We start from the raw sequence: 17,038 nt of genomic DNA, 5'->3' as shown, positions 1-17,038 counted from the left end.
ATGCTTGCAGCATGAGGTAGGCGGTTCGAAGGTCCATGGCAGCAAATGCGATAACATCAATATCTGTCCATGTTCAAATGCCTTCAACCACCATGTTGTAACCGGGCCCGCATTCACCGTGATTTACTCCCCCTCATACTTGTGGGGCCGGGGTGGGGGGGCCGCTAGATTGGCGGTTCCAACCTTTGCAGCATCAGGATAGGTCATCTCGCCACAAATAAAACAAACAAGGAGGTCTCTCGTAGTACAGTTGAAAATTTTCTCGAATAGATTAGCAGATTAGCAGCGACAACATTGAACATCTAGGGAAGGGATTATCAGCGACCTTTGGTTTGTCAAATCCAATGGTAAGAAACCTGAATGCACTCCACAATTTGCACCTGCAAATATGAAATGAGGTTAGAAGGTGCTCACCGTAAACTAAAATCAAACCAACTAAATGAGAAACAATTTTCATATACTGATGTGTCAGCGCTTGAATTCCTGCAAAACAACATAGATTTTCAGATAAATGAATAAAAGTTTTCAAAATTAATTAAGGAAATATAACTACACCACCACCTGCAAACAATTGAAAAATAAACAAGTAATATCAGCAAATAAAAATATCTGCACCTAATGCATAAATCCTGCCTTTCCGGTTGTTATTTACATACATGTCTGCAAGAGCTCAGTAACAAGTGAATTCAGTCAAAAGTACAATTTACACCAAGCAAAGATAAAAACAAGATATAAAATCATCACTATGATGAACCACAAGCCAAAAAAAAAAGCTATTCTGCATTTCGTAAGCTATAATTTCCCCTGCAAGAGTTAAAAAAAGAATAAGAGGGAGAGCATCTACATCAAGCAAATAGTCATATATACAAGATATGAGTTAGCGTGAGCTAATCAACTGCAGAGCTCAGCAAAAGAATGTGATATATAATGAAGCTACAAGTAAACCTTGAAAAATGCAATAACAATCCTCTCATAAGGTAAACCTAGATATTTGATTCCCAATACCTGTAATCCTCTCAACGAGAAGTTCAAACTTAAGCAGTTACAGGAATATAGTTTAAAAGTTTGGTTTGAAAGTTACTACAAAGTTCCTGTGTGCCTTCCATGTATTGTTTAAAAGGTCTTTTTCCATCCATAACATAGATGGCATGGAGAAATGGAAAAAGACAAAAGAGGGAGAAGGGAAATGGGTGCAATCAGCTCTAACTCATATCCATGCCATCTCCAATTTGACTGCATATTGGAGATACTGCAAAGCAGGTCCTCTCAAAAGGAGAAGGATGCAGCTGGGCATCTCGCCTACGCTTAAAAGCACAGCCGTCAGCATTAGTCATTTCCAGTTTCCTCCGCACTCCTCTCACTGCCTGCTCTTCTGCTGGTGAAAGAGGAAAAATCTGCCTACTCACTCTGCAGAGAGAACTATGGTTATCATACAAAATCCTCTGGTCACAATTCTTATCACAGATGTGTGTCAATCCTGTTAATTTGCACTTGTACACATTCCCAAACACAAGCTCATTTTGGCATCTGTTATCACATTTATGACTAGGAATTGACCCTTCCTTGTTAAGAATACTGGACAAATAAATCACATTGCTTGACTCAGCAAGCATGGATTTGCCAAATACCTCCATGTCAGATGATGCCATGGCTCTTGGTTGTGTAAAAGTCACTGCAACTGCAACCCAGAGAGAAAATTTTACTTATTTATGTTGACATCACACAACATGCCAATTGAAGCTTAGAAGATATGTGTCATTTTCTTGACATGACAAAAGAACAATTAATCACAATCGCAAACAACAGGAATGATGATGCAGCAAAGTTTGACAGTAAACCTCCATATTTACAGCAAGCTGTAAGGAATTAGAGGTTAAGCAAATCGCAGGAAACGTGATAGTTCACTAGGAAGTGTATGCATCTTCTAGCTTTAAAAAATTTCCTCAATGCCCCAATAATATACGAATAAAAATGTCATTGTCCTGTTAGAGGTAAGAAGTTCTGCATTACGAATCTGATTGAAGAGATTCATCATTTTGACAACACTCAGATTGACAAGGTAAATAATGGGAGCTAATCAGTTTTATCCTATTTTAACATTTATCTGGCCGCCGACAAATGGTAAATAATTATAATGATAATATTAATAGTATACACAACTAATTATTCGCTAGCAATTTTTCTGGATCTAGAGAAGTTAAAACAAGGATTAACAAAATTTCTCAAGATGACATTGTTGGGATTCTCAAGCACCCAGAATAAAAAAACCCTAAACAAATTCCAAAAGCAAGAACCTTTACCTGCAAAGAGAGGTCGAAGGATCAAACCGAGATGCCTAAATCGAAAAGCGCTGGCGAATATTAGAAACCCTAACAGCCGATCGCTTCCCTGCCTTCCTTTATCCTCCTCGCCCTGGTCCCTGATCGTTACGCGAAGAGCGCAGATGGTTCGATTATATAATCCCCGAAATGAACAAAGTCTTCTCGGCTTTGCAGCTCATCAATCACTGTAGTCTAAGCCGAGCCGAGCTAATCCGAGCGAGCCGAGACGCAGGTGAAGCGAGAGCGCAGTGCCACGCTGCATTTGGTGAGTTAGGTTTGACGGTGGATGGTCACGTGACTTATCAATTGGAACAACGTGGCGAAATAATTGTGGGGGCTCTTGTTGGTCGTTTCACATTGGATGCTTCTTTGAATCAAGAAGGTACCGTTGGATCAAGATCCAATGGCATTGAGAAGATGAGCTAATTTGGTTCATTTCATTTTCTTAAAATGAAGTCATCAATTTTATTATTGTCTGATCCAATCAAACTTTATTTTTTCTCGATCTAAGAATTCAATTCTCAAACTAGTTTTAAATTTTTCAAAAAAACTTATAATGTGTGTGACCTAATAAGTTTCTAATTATGTTAACTGTTCGTAATTAACTATTAATTATAGAACGATCATAAGTTATACCTAGTAGTACATCATGACCCCCAATTGATCGAAAAATCAACGATTGATTCCAGAATCATTTCCAAACCTTTCAGCAGCTATAATGAAATGTGTCTCGTTCCTTTCACCGTCTTATACCCATTTAGTTCAGGACATAATCTATATGTGTCAATCCCTACTAGGCACATTACACTTAGTCCAAACTTAACATTGATCTAAAGATAGAATTAGATCATTATTTGGAAGACAAAAGTGTTGTTGAGACATGTGGATTTTGATATATTGGAGTGGTGGAAGACCAATGGAATCAAGTATCCCAATTTGATAAGGATGGCACAAGATCTACTTGCTATTCCAATATCGACCGTGGCTTTAGAATTAGCATTTAGTACAAGTGGCAGATTGTTGAGTCCTCATAAAAACAGACTTCATCCAAAAACCGTAGAAGTATTGATGTGCACTCAAAGTTGGTTATGAAAGGAGAAACAAGGTAATATAAATTGTAAATTAGTTTTTATTATTTTTGAATGAAAATATTCTTTTATAATCTACAATAATAATTTATCTTCTTCATTGAATTTTGTAGCTACAGGTTCATAAAGCAGAAGCATATTACTTTTCAATTGACTATGATGAAGATACTATTGATATTGAGGGGGTAAATTTTTTAATACAATTTAATTTTATTAAATTTGATACTGAAAGTGAACTATTAGATCAATTATTTATATTTTTTATTCATTATTTTGAATTTTTGCAGGACACTACAATGTCAAGTGATGAAGAAATTTACAATTAGTTCAGAGTTGAAATTGATCTAGTTTGCTTTTTGGATGATGATGTTTAAATATGTTTTGGGGTATGATGTTTAAATATGTTTTTGGATGATGATGTTCAAATTTGAAACTGATTTCTTTTTGTATGATGTTAATTTTAATATATTTTTGTTGAATGATGATAATTGATAGTATTTGAAAATCATCTGGATGTTATCCATTACTTCTACTTATGTTTGACAAATGATATCACCAATGTAATTTCTTTTTTTTCTTAGTAAAATTATCCATTAGATAGATATTTGAAATTTCTACTCATGCCTAATATAGACTCATTTGATTTGTCACTTCTACTTGAAGCTCATGGAGTCGTGGTGCTTGGATGGTTCAGTAAGAGATGATGGACTCAAATAATATTTATTGTATATTATCTGAATGATATCTATATTTGTCTATGAATAAACCAAGATCTAATTTCGCTAAATAAGTAATTAAGGCATGTTGTTATCCAAGGATTTAATTTCCTGGTTAGAGGAGTCCATGATGATCGTTGATTTATGGTTGTAGAAGTTGTATGAGACAAAATGCTTTTATTTAATGTCTGAAAAGAGAACATTTGAGTTCCTTGAAATGGTGCACAGATGTCATGTCATCAGGTTGTGTACAATTCCAATCTACATGCTAGTCTATACATGGATAATCCCCTTTTTGAATAAATTCAAGTGCACAGAATAATTGCACCTGCTTATTCTTGTTCTATTTTGGAACTAGTAGAAGTTGTTAGTCAACTAAACTAAGTTGTTTTTATTTGACTCCATTTAGTTTTTAGTTTTTTATATGTACTTTCAACATGATATATTTCGAAGGTGTTATTTTATTTTCTCTCCCAAACTTGATAAACATTTTAGTCACTTGTGTCAGTCGATGGTGGATGATAAAAATTTTAAACATATGGAAACTGTTGGATTCTTTGGATTCTTTTCAAATTCTTAAATTAAATGTGTTATAATTTGATGATAAATGTCAACTATGGGATGAAATAAAAAAAATTATTAGTATAAAAGATATGTGATCCTCCCTCTGATAGTTATGGGGATGGGGATGGATACTCAACCTCCAATGAGTATGGGGATGAGGATGCAAATTGAATACCTGATGGGGATGAAGATGTGGATGATAAATGGGAATGGGGATGGGGATGAGATGAAGGATATAAACTCCGACCCAAACCTAACCCATTGTCATTCCTTGATGCACCATCATCAATGTGGCCTCTTTTTCTTATACAACTACCACCCTCCAACTCACTTTAACATTATATTTGAATAAATAACTTAAGTTCTAACCTAAATAGTAATAATTAATACTACCGAGAAAATCATGATGCACACATAATACAACTTTCATTTCTCTGCAATCACAAAAAAATTGCATCGATATTATTACTGAAAAAATCATATTATTTATCATGCAACATCAACCAATACAGAAAATAAATAAATAATAAATGTTGTCATCCAATCAACTAGTTTATTATCATAACCGCTCTTCAATGTTGATCAAATTTAAACTTGATTATGCATGCATGAATAGTATTGACAGTTTCTGTAACTGCCACCATGCTCGCTTGCACGCCCGCACGCCCACCACGTACTCCACGGAGTGCAGAACATGCACTCCGTGGAGGATGCGGCCTCTCCCTATTAAAGGGAGAGGAAAGCTCTGAGGACGTGGGGCGATCGTAGGTGTGCGTCCAAGAGAAGCTGCGAGTGAGAAGAGGAAGAACACCGAAGGGCAAGGATTTAGTTTGTGGTGTTTAAGGAGCTTTCAATTCCGTTCGTGATCGCTCCTTCGACGCGAGCAATCGGAGTTTTTTTTCTACAACAAGTACACAAATCTACATTAGTATCAGAGCCTGTAAGAATAGTTACCTATTCTGTTCGTCCGTGGCAAGCAGCAGCGCACAAGCGCTGCCCGCGTTTTTTTGATCTATGCTTCCAGTCCGTCTCTGTTTTGGCAACGCATAGGCGCTTCCAGTCCACGTGACACCGGCAAGGCAGGCTGGAAAATAGCTGGTCGGCTATCGACGGCAAGCGAGGTCCTGGCGCCATCTTTGGCACAGATGAACCTCGATCTATTTGAGGCTCTGACATGGGAGACTTCGTCTTCGGGGAGGCTGACGCAGGCAGCGAGGCCGGCACCGACAAGGTCGGTGCAGGCGACAAGCGGAAGTTAGGGCACGGTTTTGGGAAATAAGAAGTGGGGTGGTTCGGCGACGAAGAAATGAATTTCAATGTTTTGGGAAATAAAAAAAACAAACAAACCCATAAATGAGGCAGCGTTTAATCTGTGGGCTGAGAATTTGGGCCATTTAATCTGATTAATTGGATTCTAATTAATTAGATTCTGATTAATTGGACCCAATTAATTAATGGATCAGCCCAATTCATTAATAAAAAGAGAAAATTTGGTTGGTGTTGGGATTTGAACCTCAATTACCACGGTAACGGTACTGAAGCTAACCACTAAACCAAAAGCATTATATGTAATTGAATTAGTTTCAATTATATATCGATCAAGTTAATTGGGATGTCTAATTAACCCGATTAAGCCCATTTAATTGGGCTGTTCCATCGGACAATGATCAATTAATTGGGCAATGATTATGTTAATTGGGTAAGATTCTTGGTAATTGGGCTAAATTTTTAATTGGGTCAATTTTGGACTTACAATTAGAAAGACCTAATTTGGAAGTCATCTGTCTAATTGGCCCAAACAAGTGAAATGTTAAGTGCTTTGGCACAGTGACAACACTTGAGTAAAAACAACTAAGTATAAATTAGACTTGGTTAGAGTTGACATTGGTCAACCATACTCATAATTGAGAGTTATTTAAATAACTAATACTTAAGAAACAACTCAATAAGCTTGGTCAACATGGTTGGAGATGATGAAAAAAAACTAAATATCATGAATGGTGCTCAGGTGCCTGGGGTGCTTGGAGCTATGTGATATTTTAGTTTTCATGGAACACTGCCATGTTGAGTCTTCAAGGTACCGATTGACTGGTCAAAGGATCAGTTGACAAAGCCTCTATAAATCAAGAAGATTTATTTTTCTTGATTTATTGTGTTAGTTCTATGCCTGTATAAATTGAATTAAGCTGGTATATGTGCTGGTTTGTCAGTTTTGTACTAACTTCATTAATTTCAATTTTTTTCAGATGGCACGGACGATTACCACTATGACTCGACGTAATGTGATGCATAATAAACTGAGGGAAGCTATCTAGTGGATAGAATATGATCCAGTTTATGGAGTTAGTGGACACATGGGGAGATTGGACAGACTGTTTTGGCACCTAGAGATGCAGGATTTTCTGATTCTGGATAATTACAGGATTTGGGCTTTGATTCGTTCATTGCCTGAAAACCTGCGACATGTAGCACTTCAGATATGGGAGCTCTATGAAGGGCGCATTTCTTATACCCAGTTGTGCACAGAACTGCTTCACTATGCAGATTGTGAAGAGGATCCAGAAGAAGATCCAAATGAAGACTCTGTAGAGGACACTTCTGTGGGATATTTGGGTTCGATACAGGATTCTGTGTCCTAACATCATCCAAATAGCATCCCAGCTGAAGATGTTTCTGTTCAGCCTAAAAAGATAGGCTATGTCTGGATTATTACTGCGCTAGTGTTTGTCCTAGTGGGAGTGATAGTTGCTTATCTAGTTTGTTAGAGTTGTTTTCTAGTTAATTATGAGTAGAAATGTTATAGGTAACATTTAAAGTAGAGTTCTTGTTATTTGTTAACAATGTACAACATGTTTATTTTAATGATATGTTCATTTTATGCTGTTTGCTCTACATGATGTGTGATATTTATTTATTAATGTATACTCTTTGATTAGTTCATTATAAGTATAATTAATTAACTCTTAAATGATAAGTTCATTTAATGATAAATATCATGATTAATAGCACACCGAGATTCATACATACTAACCTTTAATTTTGGTGTTTATATAAAAGGATCTATCAACAACAATAATTATGAGTTTGATTATTACAGGAGACTTGAAGAAATCATCGAAGTTGAATATCCTGCCTTACTAATAAAAAGATGTGTGTTATTCAAATGTTCTTGGTATGATCTAACTCCTAGAATAGGAACCAGAATACATTCAAACTATAATTTAGTTGAGGTTAATGTAAATAAAAGGTTCAATAAGTTTGAACCTTTTATTTTTGCAGTCTAAACAGGTCAGATTTTCTATCTTAAATACCTGATGAAAGCAAGAATAGTTAGTGAATGGTTAGCAGCTTATCATACAAAGGCTCCTTGACCATAGAAATACCGAACTCCATCACTACCCAACACTATGATATATTTTAAAATAAAGAAGTGGAGATACAATTAGTAGAATCCCAGATTCAATCAATATTTGCCTTGCTTGTAGATATTAATGTGCCTTACCAGGAGATAAATGATGGAGAGATGTCTAATAGTGAGGAGCTTATTGAACTAACTAAGTATAGCGAGGAGGATCCTAAAAATGTTAATGTTGATGATTTATATTATAACGATGATTGAATATTAACATTATTATAAATTAATTCAGAATAGGTTAAAAATATTTATTTTGTTACATGTGTGTGTTATAATATTATTATATAGATATAGATATGTCAGATCAGGCAGTAACACTAAGTGGCCAGACTGTCTTGCGGGTTGTTGGAGGTTGGTAAGTATTTGTGTTATTAGTCATTCAATTCATATATATATTTTATAACATATGTATAATATTTATATATTTTGTAATGTAGTTTTACTACAGATGGTTATCGAGTTGCAGCGTACATATCTAGTAAATTTAGAAAAAGAGTGTGTCTTTTTGGTATTACATGAAGGCATGTAGACGAGGGCATGTAAGATTTTTACTACCAGGAGTTTTTAGCAAGTTATTTTTATTATCAGAAGTTTTATTTGTTTATACTAGCTTATAAACCTTTTTTACAGAAAAATATACTTGGGAGTCAGGGCACAACGAGGCATTTAAAGAAACCTAGAATAATATTTGTGCCGAACTGTACAAGGATCTACTATACAAATGTAAAAAAAGGCGTAAGATCATCTTTTTATTTCAGATGATGTTTGAAGTGCATGGCAAGCCATATCTAGGCTACAGAAAGATAACAATAAAATTTAGTGACAACTCGAGCCAATAGAAACACCGAGTTGGCTGGCCCAAGCTCTGGATCCATGATGCATACTATTGGATCATGTTCCATCATCAAGCATGCCATGGACTTGGTGAGTTTACAACTAATATATTTATATTAGAATTATTTAATTATCAATGATTTTATTTTGATTTTATTATATTATTTAATATTCAGGAATATGAGCTACAGTGATCTCCAACTTGTTGGGAGATTTTTACCAAGACACACAAGTCAAAGGATGACACATTTATCGATCCTCGATCGTAGGCATTAGATGTAAGAATTTAAAATTTAAACTTATTTAACTATTAATAATGATTAGCTTTTCTAATTTTCTATCTTATATGAATGTATTTTTAAATAGGATAAAATGACTGTCAGAGTTGTATAGATGATGCGTGTTCCGCAAGTATACGGAATGTCGCCAAGTAATAAAAGATCGAATCTACAGGGACCGTGGAATTAATTACTATCCTAGCACAATAAGAGTGGAGAGTTCATAGGAAATGATTTGGTGTGGGGGAGAAGGAATGTTCTAGAGTTCCTAAATCTTAGTTCGAAGATATAATTCGACTGTGACAATATGTGGGAAGCGACTCTAGGACTTCGGATTCCTCGGGATATTGATTGATTGACTTGGATCCTCTATCATTCTTCAATGATTACACAATTGTAGGGATTCTAACCAAATTATCCAATTAAACCTCGTCAGGCTTCCTCGGAATAAATCAATAGTGTTCTAATGTTACTTATGTTGGTTTGAGATGATTCTAGATAGTCTGGTTCAAGGCTTTCCTGTGTCACGCAGGCGCCCCAGAATACTACTAGATTCCTACCCCCTGTCACAGGGTATCCTTTTAGAGACCTCTCCCCAACACTAAGCAACTGTTAGTTATCCCTCATAAATATTATTCAAAGCTTAAGTAATCCCTCGGAAGGTCCGGTTAAGACTCTCCTCTTGTCACGAGGAGTCCCGGGTATACGATCCTAAGAATTCCTCAAACTCCAAATAATCTCTACCCTTATGGATTCATACTATTCACAAGCATATCATCAAATAAGCATAAAGCATAAATTCACAAAGCAATTGCACAATCATATCATAGAACATGGTAGATTAACAAATCCAAAGTTACAATCATCCAATAACCCCGATTCTTCCTACATCCTAGAATCTGGAGGACTACTCCATATCGGGGAGGTTACAATACAGAGAAGATGGTAAATAATACATCATATTCCAAGAATCTAAGAGAAAATAGGAAATATGACTTATCGATGAGCTTCTTCTTCTCCAGATTGCTCTCCCTGCGAAGGTGGGATGTGGATGCGATGGAGTATCCGGACGGATGAACGGATCGTTGAATCTAGCTCTGGAATGAAGCGTCGGTGGCTCTAGCACGCTCCGATGGCTCTCCAAAGTCTCTCCCCCCTCCCCTTTCTAGGGTTCTTAAGGGGGTCTATTTATAGGCCCCCACGAAATGCCCTGAAATTCGGCCAGGCACGCCCCTGTCACACGGCCGTGTCTGGGAGACACGACCTGATGTGGCCGCCCAGCTGTGGTGGAGGCACGGCCGTGCTTGTGAGGCACGGCCACGAAGAGTTGAAGCTCTGTTGGGAGGCACGGCCATGCCTGTGAGGCACGATCATAGGAAGTCTACTCTCTGCTGGGAGACACGCCCGTGCCTGTGAGGCACGGCCAAGGGAAGGTGCTCCTCTGGTTGGAGACACGACCGTGTCTGAGGGACACGGCCATTTCTTGGCATGGTTCTGTTGAGGAGACACAGCCGTGTTTGAGGGACACGACCATGTTTGGCTGCTGCAGGAGGAAGGCACGGGCGTGCCTTTGGGGCACGGCTTGGGCAAGTTGGATCTCTGGATGAAGGCACGACCGTGCTATATAGGCACGACCCCTGGAGGTGATAGACACGGCCGTGCCTATGAGGCACGGCCCTATCTTGCCATGTCTTCAATAGATGCTCTATTTCGCCTGTTTTGCTCCGTTTTTCATCCTGAAATACACAAATATACAAGCAGTCCTCCGAGCTAGGAAATAAAGAATACAATGTCAAATGCACAGGTAAAGGATGTAACATACGTAAGATACAGCATGAAAAGCATAAAGATGTGCGAATAAAGTATAAGAAATGGTTATATATCCTACGCACATCAATAGACGTCTTAGTCTAATAGAGAGGGAGGTGAGATGCAGACTCTCTCCACCAACCAGATAAATGAGATCTATTATGATGTAGTCGGTGGAAGGAAAAAACTCCACCCTCTATGATCTTGGATCCCAGGCAAAAATCGTTTATGATCGTGTAATGACCTCTAGGGCTACGGATCGTCTGAACGGATCATCTACTAAGATAGAAGCCCTAGAACAAAAAAATGTTGCATTATATTGAAGAATCAACTCTCCACATTAGAGAAAGAATTTAAAGTGTCTTGCCAAGTCCAGTTGAGATACGAGGAAATTGGGCGGGAAATGTGAGAATTCATGGCTTGTATAAGTCAAACGTCGCATGACAGGACCCTGATTAGTAGCTGCATGAGAGGTATGTTAACATTTTTAATTTTTTTTATTTATCACTTATGAACATGTAAATTTAATTTATTTTTTTGTAGGATTCGATACTAGTTGGATATTTTAGATATTTGATAGGTTGTGATGTATTGAGATATTTTATATGTTATGATTGTATTCATATATTTGATATGTTATGATTGTATTGAAATATTTGATATTTGTGATTGTATCGTGATTTAATTAGTTTAACTTGAGATATTGAGTGGATTTATTTGTTATATTTGATATGTTGTGATTGGATTAGTTTAAGATATTGAATTTGTTAAGTTGTTGGATTGGTTTAACTTGTATCATGATTGGATTGATTAAGATATTGAATTTGGTTATGTTATTGGATTGGTTTGCGATTGTATTTTTATTTATTGAAGTGTAATTGTATTGTTGTATATTAGATTATATGTATTGTCAAAATCATAGCTTGTGATAGTTTATGGTATTTATGGAAATGTAAACAGGGAACATACAAGAATTGAAAGAAGCTATAAAAATTTGACAAATATTAGCGACGGAATTTTTAAATATCCATCGATAAAGGTAACAACTGAATTAACAATTCATCACTAGATCAAAGACTGAACAGTGTATTCCATTTATGGTCTTAGCGATGAATTTAAATTTTTGTTGCTAATTAGCAACAGATATTAAATATTCATCAACGACGGATTTAACTTTCCATCTTTAATATTAACGACGGATTTAAATTTCTATTGCTAATATTAATGATAGAAATTAAATAGTCATCGCTAATATTAGCGATGAATATTATATATTCATCGTTAATTAATGATAAAAATTTAAAAATTAATGATGAAAATTTAAATATGTTATTAAATCACATCAATGACTAATTTTTTAAAGATGAAAAAATTCGATCACTAATCGATTGTTAAAGATTGTTAATGATCATTTAGCGATTGAATCTTTTATCGCTAAAATTGATTATTCTAGTGTAGCAAGCCCTTTATACAAAATATTTAACCCACTGGCACAAATAACGATCGAGCTTTTTTTTATTTCAAGAAAATATTTATATAGAAATAAAAAGTTGGTCAGGGAAATTAAGATTGAGACTCTGCGTCAATTGATTGGTGATGAGCTAACATCGTGATCAGTTTCTGACATTGTGGTGATGGGGCTGCTAAGGTGGCCAGTTTCTTACGTTGTGGTGATGTCGTCCATCTTAACTTAAGCTCTTCAAATTTATGTGTCTTAACTTAAGCTCTTCAAATTTATGTGTCTGATATACATTAATTAAAAGTGAAATATTAAAGTATTATTACTGTATGAACTTAAATTATTACTTTTATAATAAATTATTTATAAAATATGTTATAAATAGTGTTTTGGTCAAATTTGTTGATGATCAAGTCATCGGTTAGCAAACTGACTGACATGAACGATCCTTAGAGATAGTCATCGAAAATGATGATGAGACTTGATAACACTCTAAAAAATAGATTAGAATGACATTGAAAAAAGATCATAGTCAACCACTTCGACTCTCAATTTAAAATATTGTACAAAGAAGAAGGATAAAAATTTGAATTTTGTATGTACATCCCTATACCTCTGGGAGAGACAACCTTTTAAAGAACGATTAATGTGCCTATTCTCTGAAATGTACGCCTCCGTTTAGGATTAGTTCCGAGATAGTTGCCATCATTTATGATAACTTTCGAGATACACGTTATCATTTATGGTATTTCTGAGATACTCGCTTTTGTTGCCCATGTCTTTCGTGACGTGCACTACTGTTTCCCCTCTTTCCGAGAGAAACAGTCTTTGCAGAGGAACTGGTCTAGTGCGCTCTAGTCGAGGTGGATGATATGGCTAGGGTCGGCAACTGAGGCCAAGATAAGGTCGTCGATTGAGGTTGAGGTTGGTAGCTGAGGCTAAGATCGATAGCTGAGATCGAGATAAGGATGGTAGCTAAGGTCGAGGTCGCCAGTTGAGGTCGAGGTTGATAGTTGAGGCTGAAATAAAGTCAAGATGAGGTTGCAGCTAAGGCCGAGATAAGATCGAGACGAGATTGGCAGTTGAGGCTGAGGTCGGCAGTTGAGACCGAGATAAGGACGACAATTGAGGTAGAGGTCGGCAATTGAGACCACAATAAGAACGACAGCTGACGCCGAAACAAGATCGATGGCTAAGGTTGAGATCGACCGCTGAGGCCAACTAAGGCCAGCAGCTGAGGTCAAGGTCGACAGCTAAAGTCGAGGTCGACAGCTGAGGCCTCCATAAGGACGATGGCTAAGGCTAAGATCAATAACTGAAGCCGAGATAAGGACGATGGCTAAGGTGGAGGTCGGTAATTGATGTTGAGATAAGATTGGCGGCTGAGGCCGAGTTGAGACAGAGGTCGACCTCTAGGGTTGGGACTGATGTGTCTCTGAGTTGGTTCGGTTGGGTATGTACTATGCTAAGTCCCATGCCCCTAGTCACGTTTGGTGCACCTTGATTTTAACTGACAGTTAGACATGATTCCTGATCAAATAGGACACGTGGAGGATGAAGATTTCCTCCATATCAAATAGTATAATATTTTAGTAATTAATTAATTAATTAAGATAATTATTTATCTCTTTATTTCTTTTGCATTTTTTTTAAATTTTTTTTTGATAATTTATCAAACTAGTTACCTTTCTTTATTACCTAAACTGCTGAATTTCATATTTACCAAACCATATACCTAATTTCCATTATATCCCTCCTTCATTATACGTCCATCTCATGCAACCGAAGCGAAATCTCTGAGAAAAATATGTGGTTATGTGAAATCTTGAAAGTCCCGATCGACGTTGAGCAACCAAAGTTATTCTTCGTGAAAACTAAACGGCTGAAACGCAACCCTACTCTCCCTCCCAGCCAAGGCTCTAACTGCAACGGTGTCTTCGTTCTCTTCCTATTTTCGCTCAATGCTTCATCTTCCGATCGATGCTCTGTTGCTCGTCCGAAGCATCCCATGCAACCGAAACCACCACAAATTCGTCCTTAGAAATTGAATCGTTGCTTACAGTGGCGTGCAAAAATTTGCACGCATTCCAAAAAATATTTCCATTCTACACATTACCGTCAAATGTATGGTCGGCGGAAAGTACTATTTCGACGTGTTAAAAAATTTAAAATAAAAAAAAAACTTTATACCTTTTCAATAAAAAATAAAATTCATTATTTCAACCGAACTATTTATAAAGAGGTAAATCAAAAAATTATAATTAGTCACAATAGAGAAAAATTATCCCTAATTCGATCCTTGTTCATTTCAGTAACTCTGTTTCGTCATAATCAAATCAATTATGCTCCAAAGATAATAAAAAAAACCTCTCTGGTATCGACATTGACAACAATCTTATAACACTGATGACATCTAAAATCTTTTCCAGACCAAAATCATTTGTCTATGAGCAATCCTGTCACAGCACTGGCGACATCAGTGAGTTCCTATCTAGGCTTAAGCTTTTTGCTCGGAACAATTTTATCATAGCATCGATGATATCTAAAATCTTATACAAGCCAAGCTTTTTCGCTCTGGCAATCCAATGATACATATGGTTTCTTCTACAATTTTTAAATTTTTTTTTATTTTAAGATTATCAATTTTTTTTAGTTTCATTTAGTCTTGGCTTATCTCTGTTATATCTGATAGGTGCAATTGTCCTTACCACATTACATACAAAAACACACTTATATGTTCATTGGACTCTTCTATTTCTAAAAACATCATACTTCAATTTTTTTTGCTATGGGTTTTCACAACTTTGCACAATCTTAAGACAATTTGATACATATTCATTAGAGGATCTAGATCTATCATATTCATGCACTAACATCACCAATGAGTTCTAGGATTTTCTTGCTTCACATCATGTTAAACTTTTAAAATTCTAAACAGTGTAGGTCTATCAATGCTCGTTGATGGCCTTAAGCATCTCAAAATTTCTTTAAATCAAAATCAATGCACTCTTAAAAGCCTCCTAAGTGTAATCATGTCCCAAAAATAAATTTTAACAATCAAGATAAAGAACTGTGAATTTTTGAAATTGATAAAACCTTGAGATAATTTGACACAAGCTCATTAGAGGGTTTAAGATAATCATACTCACTTACCAATACCACCAATGGATGATCTTTTGGTTTAGGCAATGTTATGCTTTTGAAATTCTAGACATTATAGGTGATGGCCTTATGCATCTCATAACCTTTCAAATCAAAATCAATGCACTCCTAAAAACCTCCTGACTATAACCATGCCTCGGAAATAAATTTTACAACCTAGATAAAGAGTTATGAATTTTTAAAGTTGATAAAATCTTGAGATAATTTGACACAAATTCATTATATGGTCTAAGACAACCATACTCACTTACCAACACTACCAATGAGTTCTTAGACTCTTCTAGTTCAGGCAATGTTAAACTTTTGAAATTCTGGATATTATAGGTCGTTGATGGCCTTATTCACCTCATAACCTCTTCAAACCAAAATCAATGTACACCTAAGAGCCTCCTCATTGTAACCATGCTCTCATGCTTGAATTTTACAACCTACATTGAGAGTTGTGAATTTCTAAACTTGCACAACCTTGCTATATACAGGTGCCTGGAATTTTGTTCCGTTCAATTCTTACCAGACAAAAATTTTTCGGAGACATAATCATTCCAAGCAACCTACGTCTTCGATCAGATATGTGTTTGATTGATCAAGCAAGTTCTTGACCAATCAAAGCACACCTTGATCGAAGCATATGATCTTGGACTCTTGTGTTGGTATTCAGGATCCATATAAAGAAAATAATTTACGCAGTGGAATAAATAAATTGTACCTTTCTTCTTTGAGGTTGTATGGAAGATGGTTGTTTACCCGAAGACCTCTTGATCTTCTGCTGTATTCTTCTCCTCTTCTTGGACGTTGTGTGGGCAACGATCTACCAAGATATCTCCACCCAATTCCTTCTTTTCCTCTCTTCTAATCCGTTGGCAAGAACTTAAGGTAGAAGTTTCTTCTTCTTCTTCCTCTCCTTCTTTCTCTTCTTCTTTCTCCCTTCTTAGCCGCTGGCCCTAGCAAGGATGGAGGCCTTGTGAGCTACCCTAGCAAAGGGAAAGAGGTGGAACACCTAAGCAAACAAAGGAGGGAGGAGGAGTTGGGAGAGGGCGCCGACCCTAGCAAACAAAGGAGGGAAAAGGTTGTTGTTGCCGCCGGCCCTAACACTTCAAGGAGGAAATCCTAAATTGTGTTTTTGCCTCTCCCTATCCTCCTCTTTTATAGCTTTGCCATCATAGAAATTTTAGGAAAAAATAACTAAATTAATATAATTTTGTTGTATAACAAAATTTATATAATTTTGTTAGATAACAAAATTTTTTACAAAATTTTGTTGGATAACAAAACTTAATAAAATTTTGTTGGATAACAAAATTTAATAAAATTTTATTGGATAATAAAATTAATATAATTCTATTTAGAATTAATCTAAATTCTATTAACTGAATTCTTAATAGAATTCTAAAC

The 17,038-nt window shown here is 36.2% G+C and overlaps 1 protein-coding gene across 1 annotated transcript; it reads right to left on the bottom strand.

Moving 5' to 3' along the window:
• Positions 1 to 215: 215 nt before the first annotated feature.
• On the bottom strand, positions 216 to 2,522 carry LOC141811408 (uncharacterized). Its single transcript, XM_074699460.1, has 2 exons — positions 2,301 to 2,522; positions 216 to 1,678 (listed from the first exon to the last, which is right to left on the bottom strand). The coding sequence occupies exon 2, from the start codon at positions 1,647 to 1,649 to the stop codon at positions 1,203 to 1,205; it is 447 nt and encodes a 148-aa protein (XP_074555561.1). The 5' UTR covers positions 1,650 to 1,678; positions 2,301 to 2,522; the 3' UTR covers positions 216 to 1,202.
• Positions 2,523 to 17,038: the final 14,516 nt, after the last annotated feature.

This window comes from Curcuma longa, chromosome 17, assembly GCF_044706935.1.
Source record: "Curcuma longa cultivar G26 ecotype Majalengka, Jawa Barat chromosome 17, ITB_CL_G26_1.1, whole genome shotgun sequence".
Lineage (NCBI taxonomy): Eukaryota > Viridiplantae > Streptophyta > Magnoliopsida > Zingiberales > Zingiberaceae > Curcuma > Curcuma longa.
This window is presented reverse-complemented; position numbering and strand designations above follow the sequence as displayed.

Excerpts from the sequence above, each read along its gene's own strand:
- LOC141811408 (XM_074699460.1), bottom strand. The coding sequence starts at position 1,649 with ATGGCATCATCTGACATGGAGGTATTTGGCAAATCCATGCTTGCTGAG.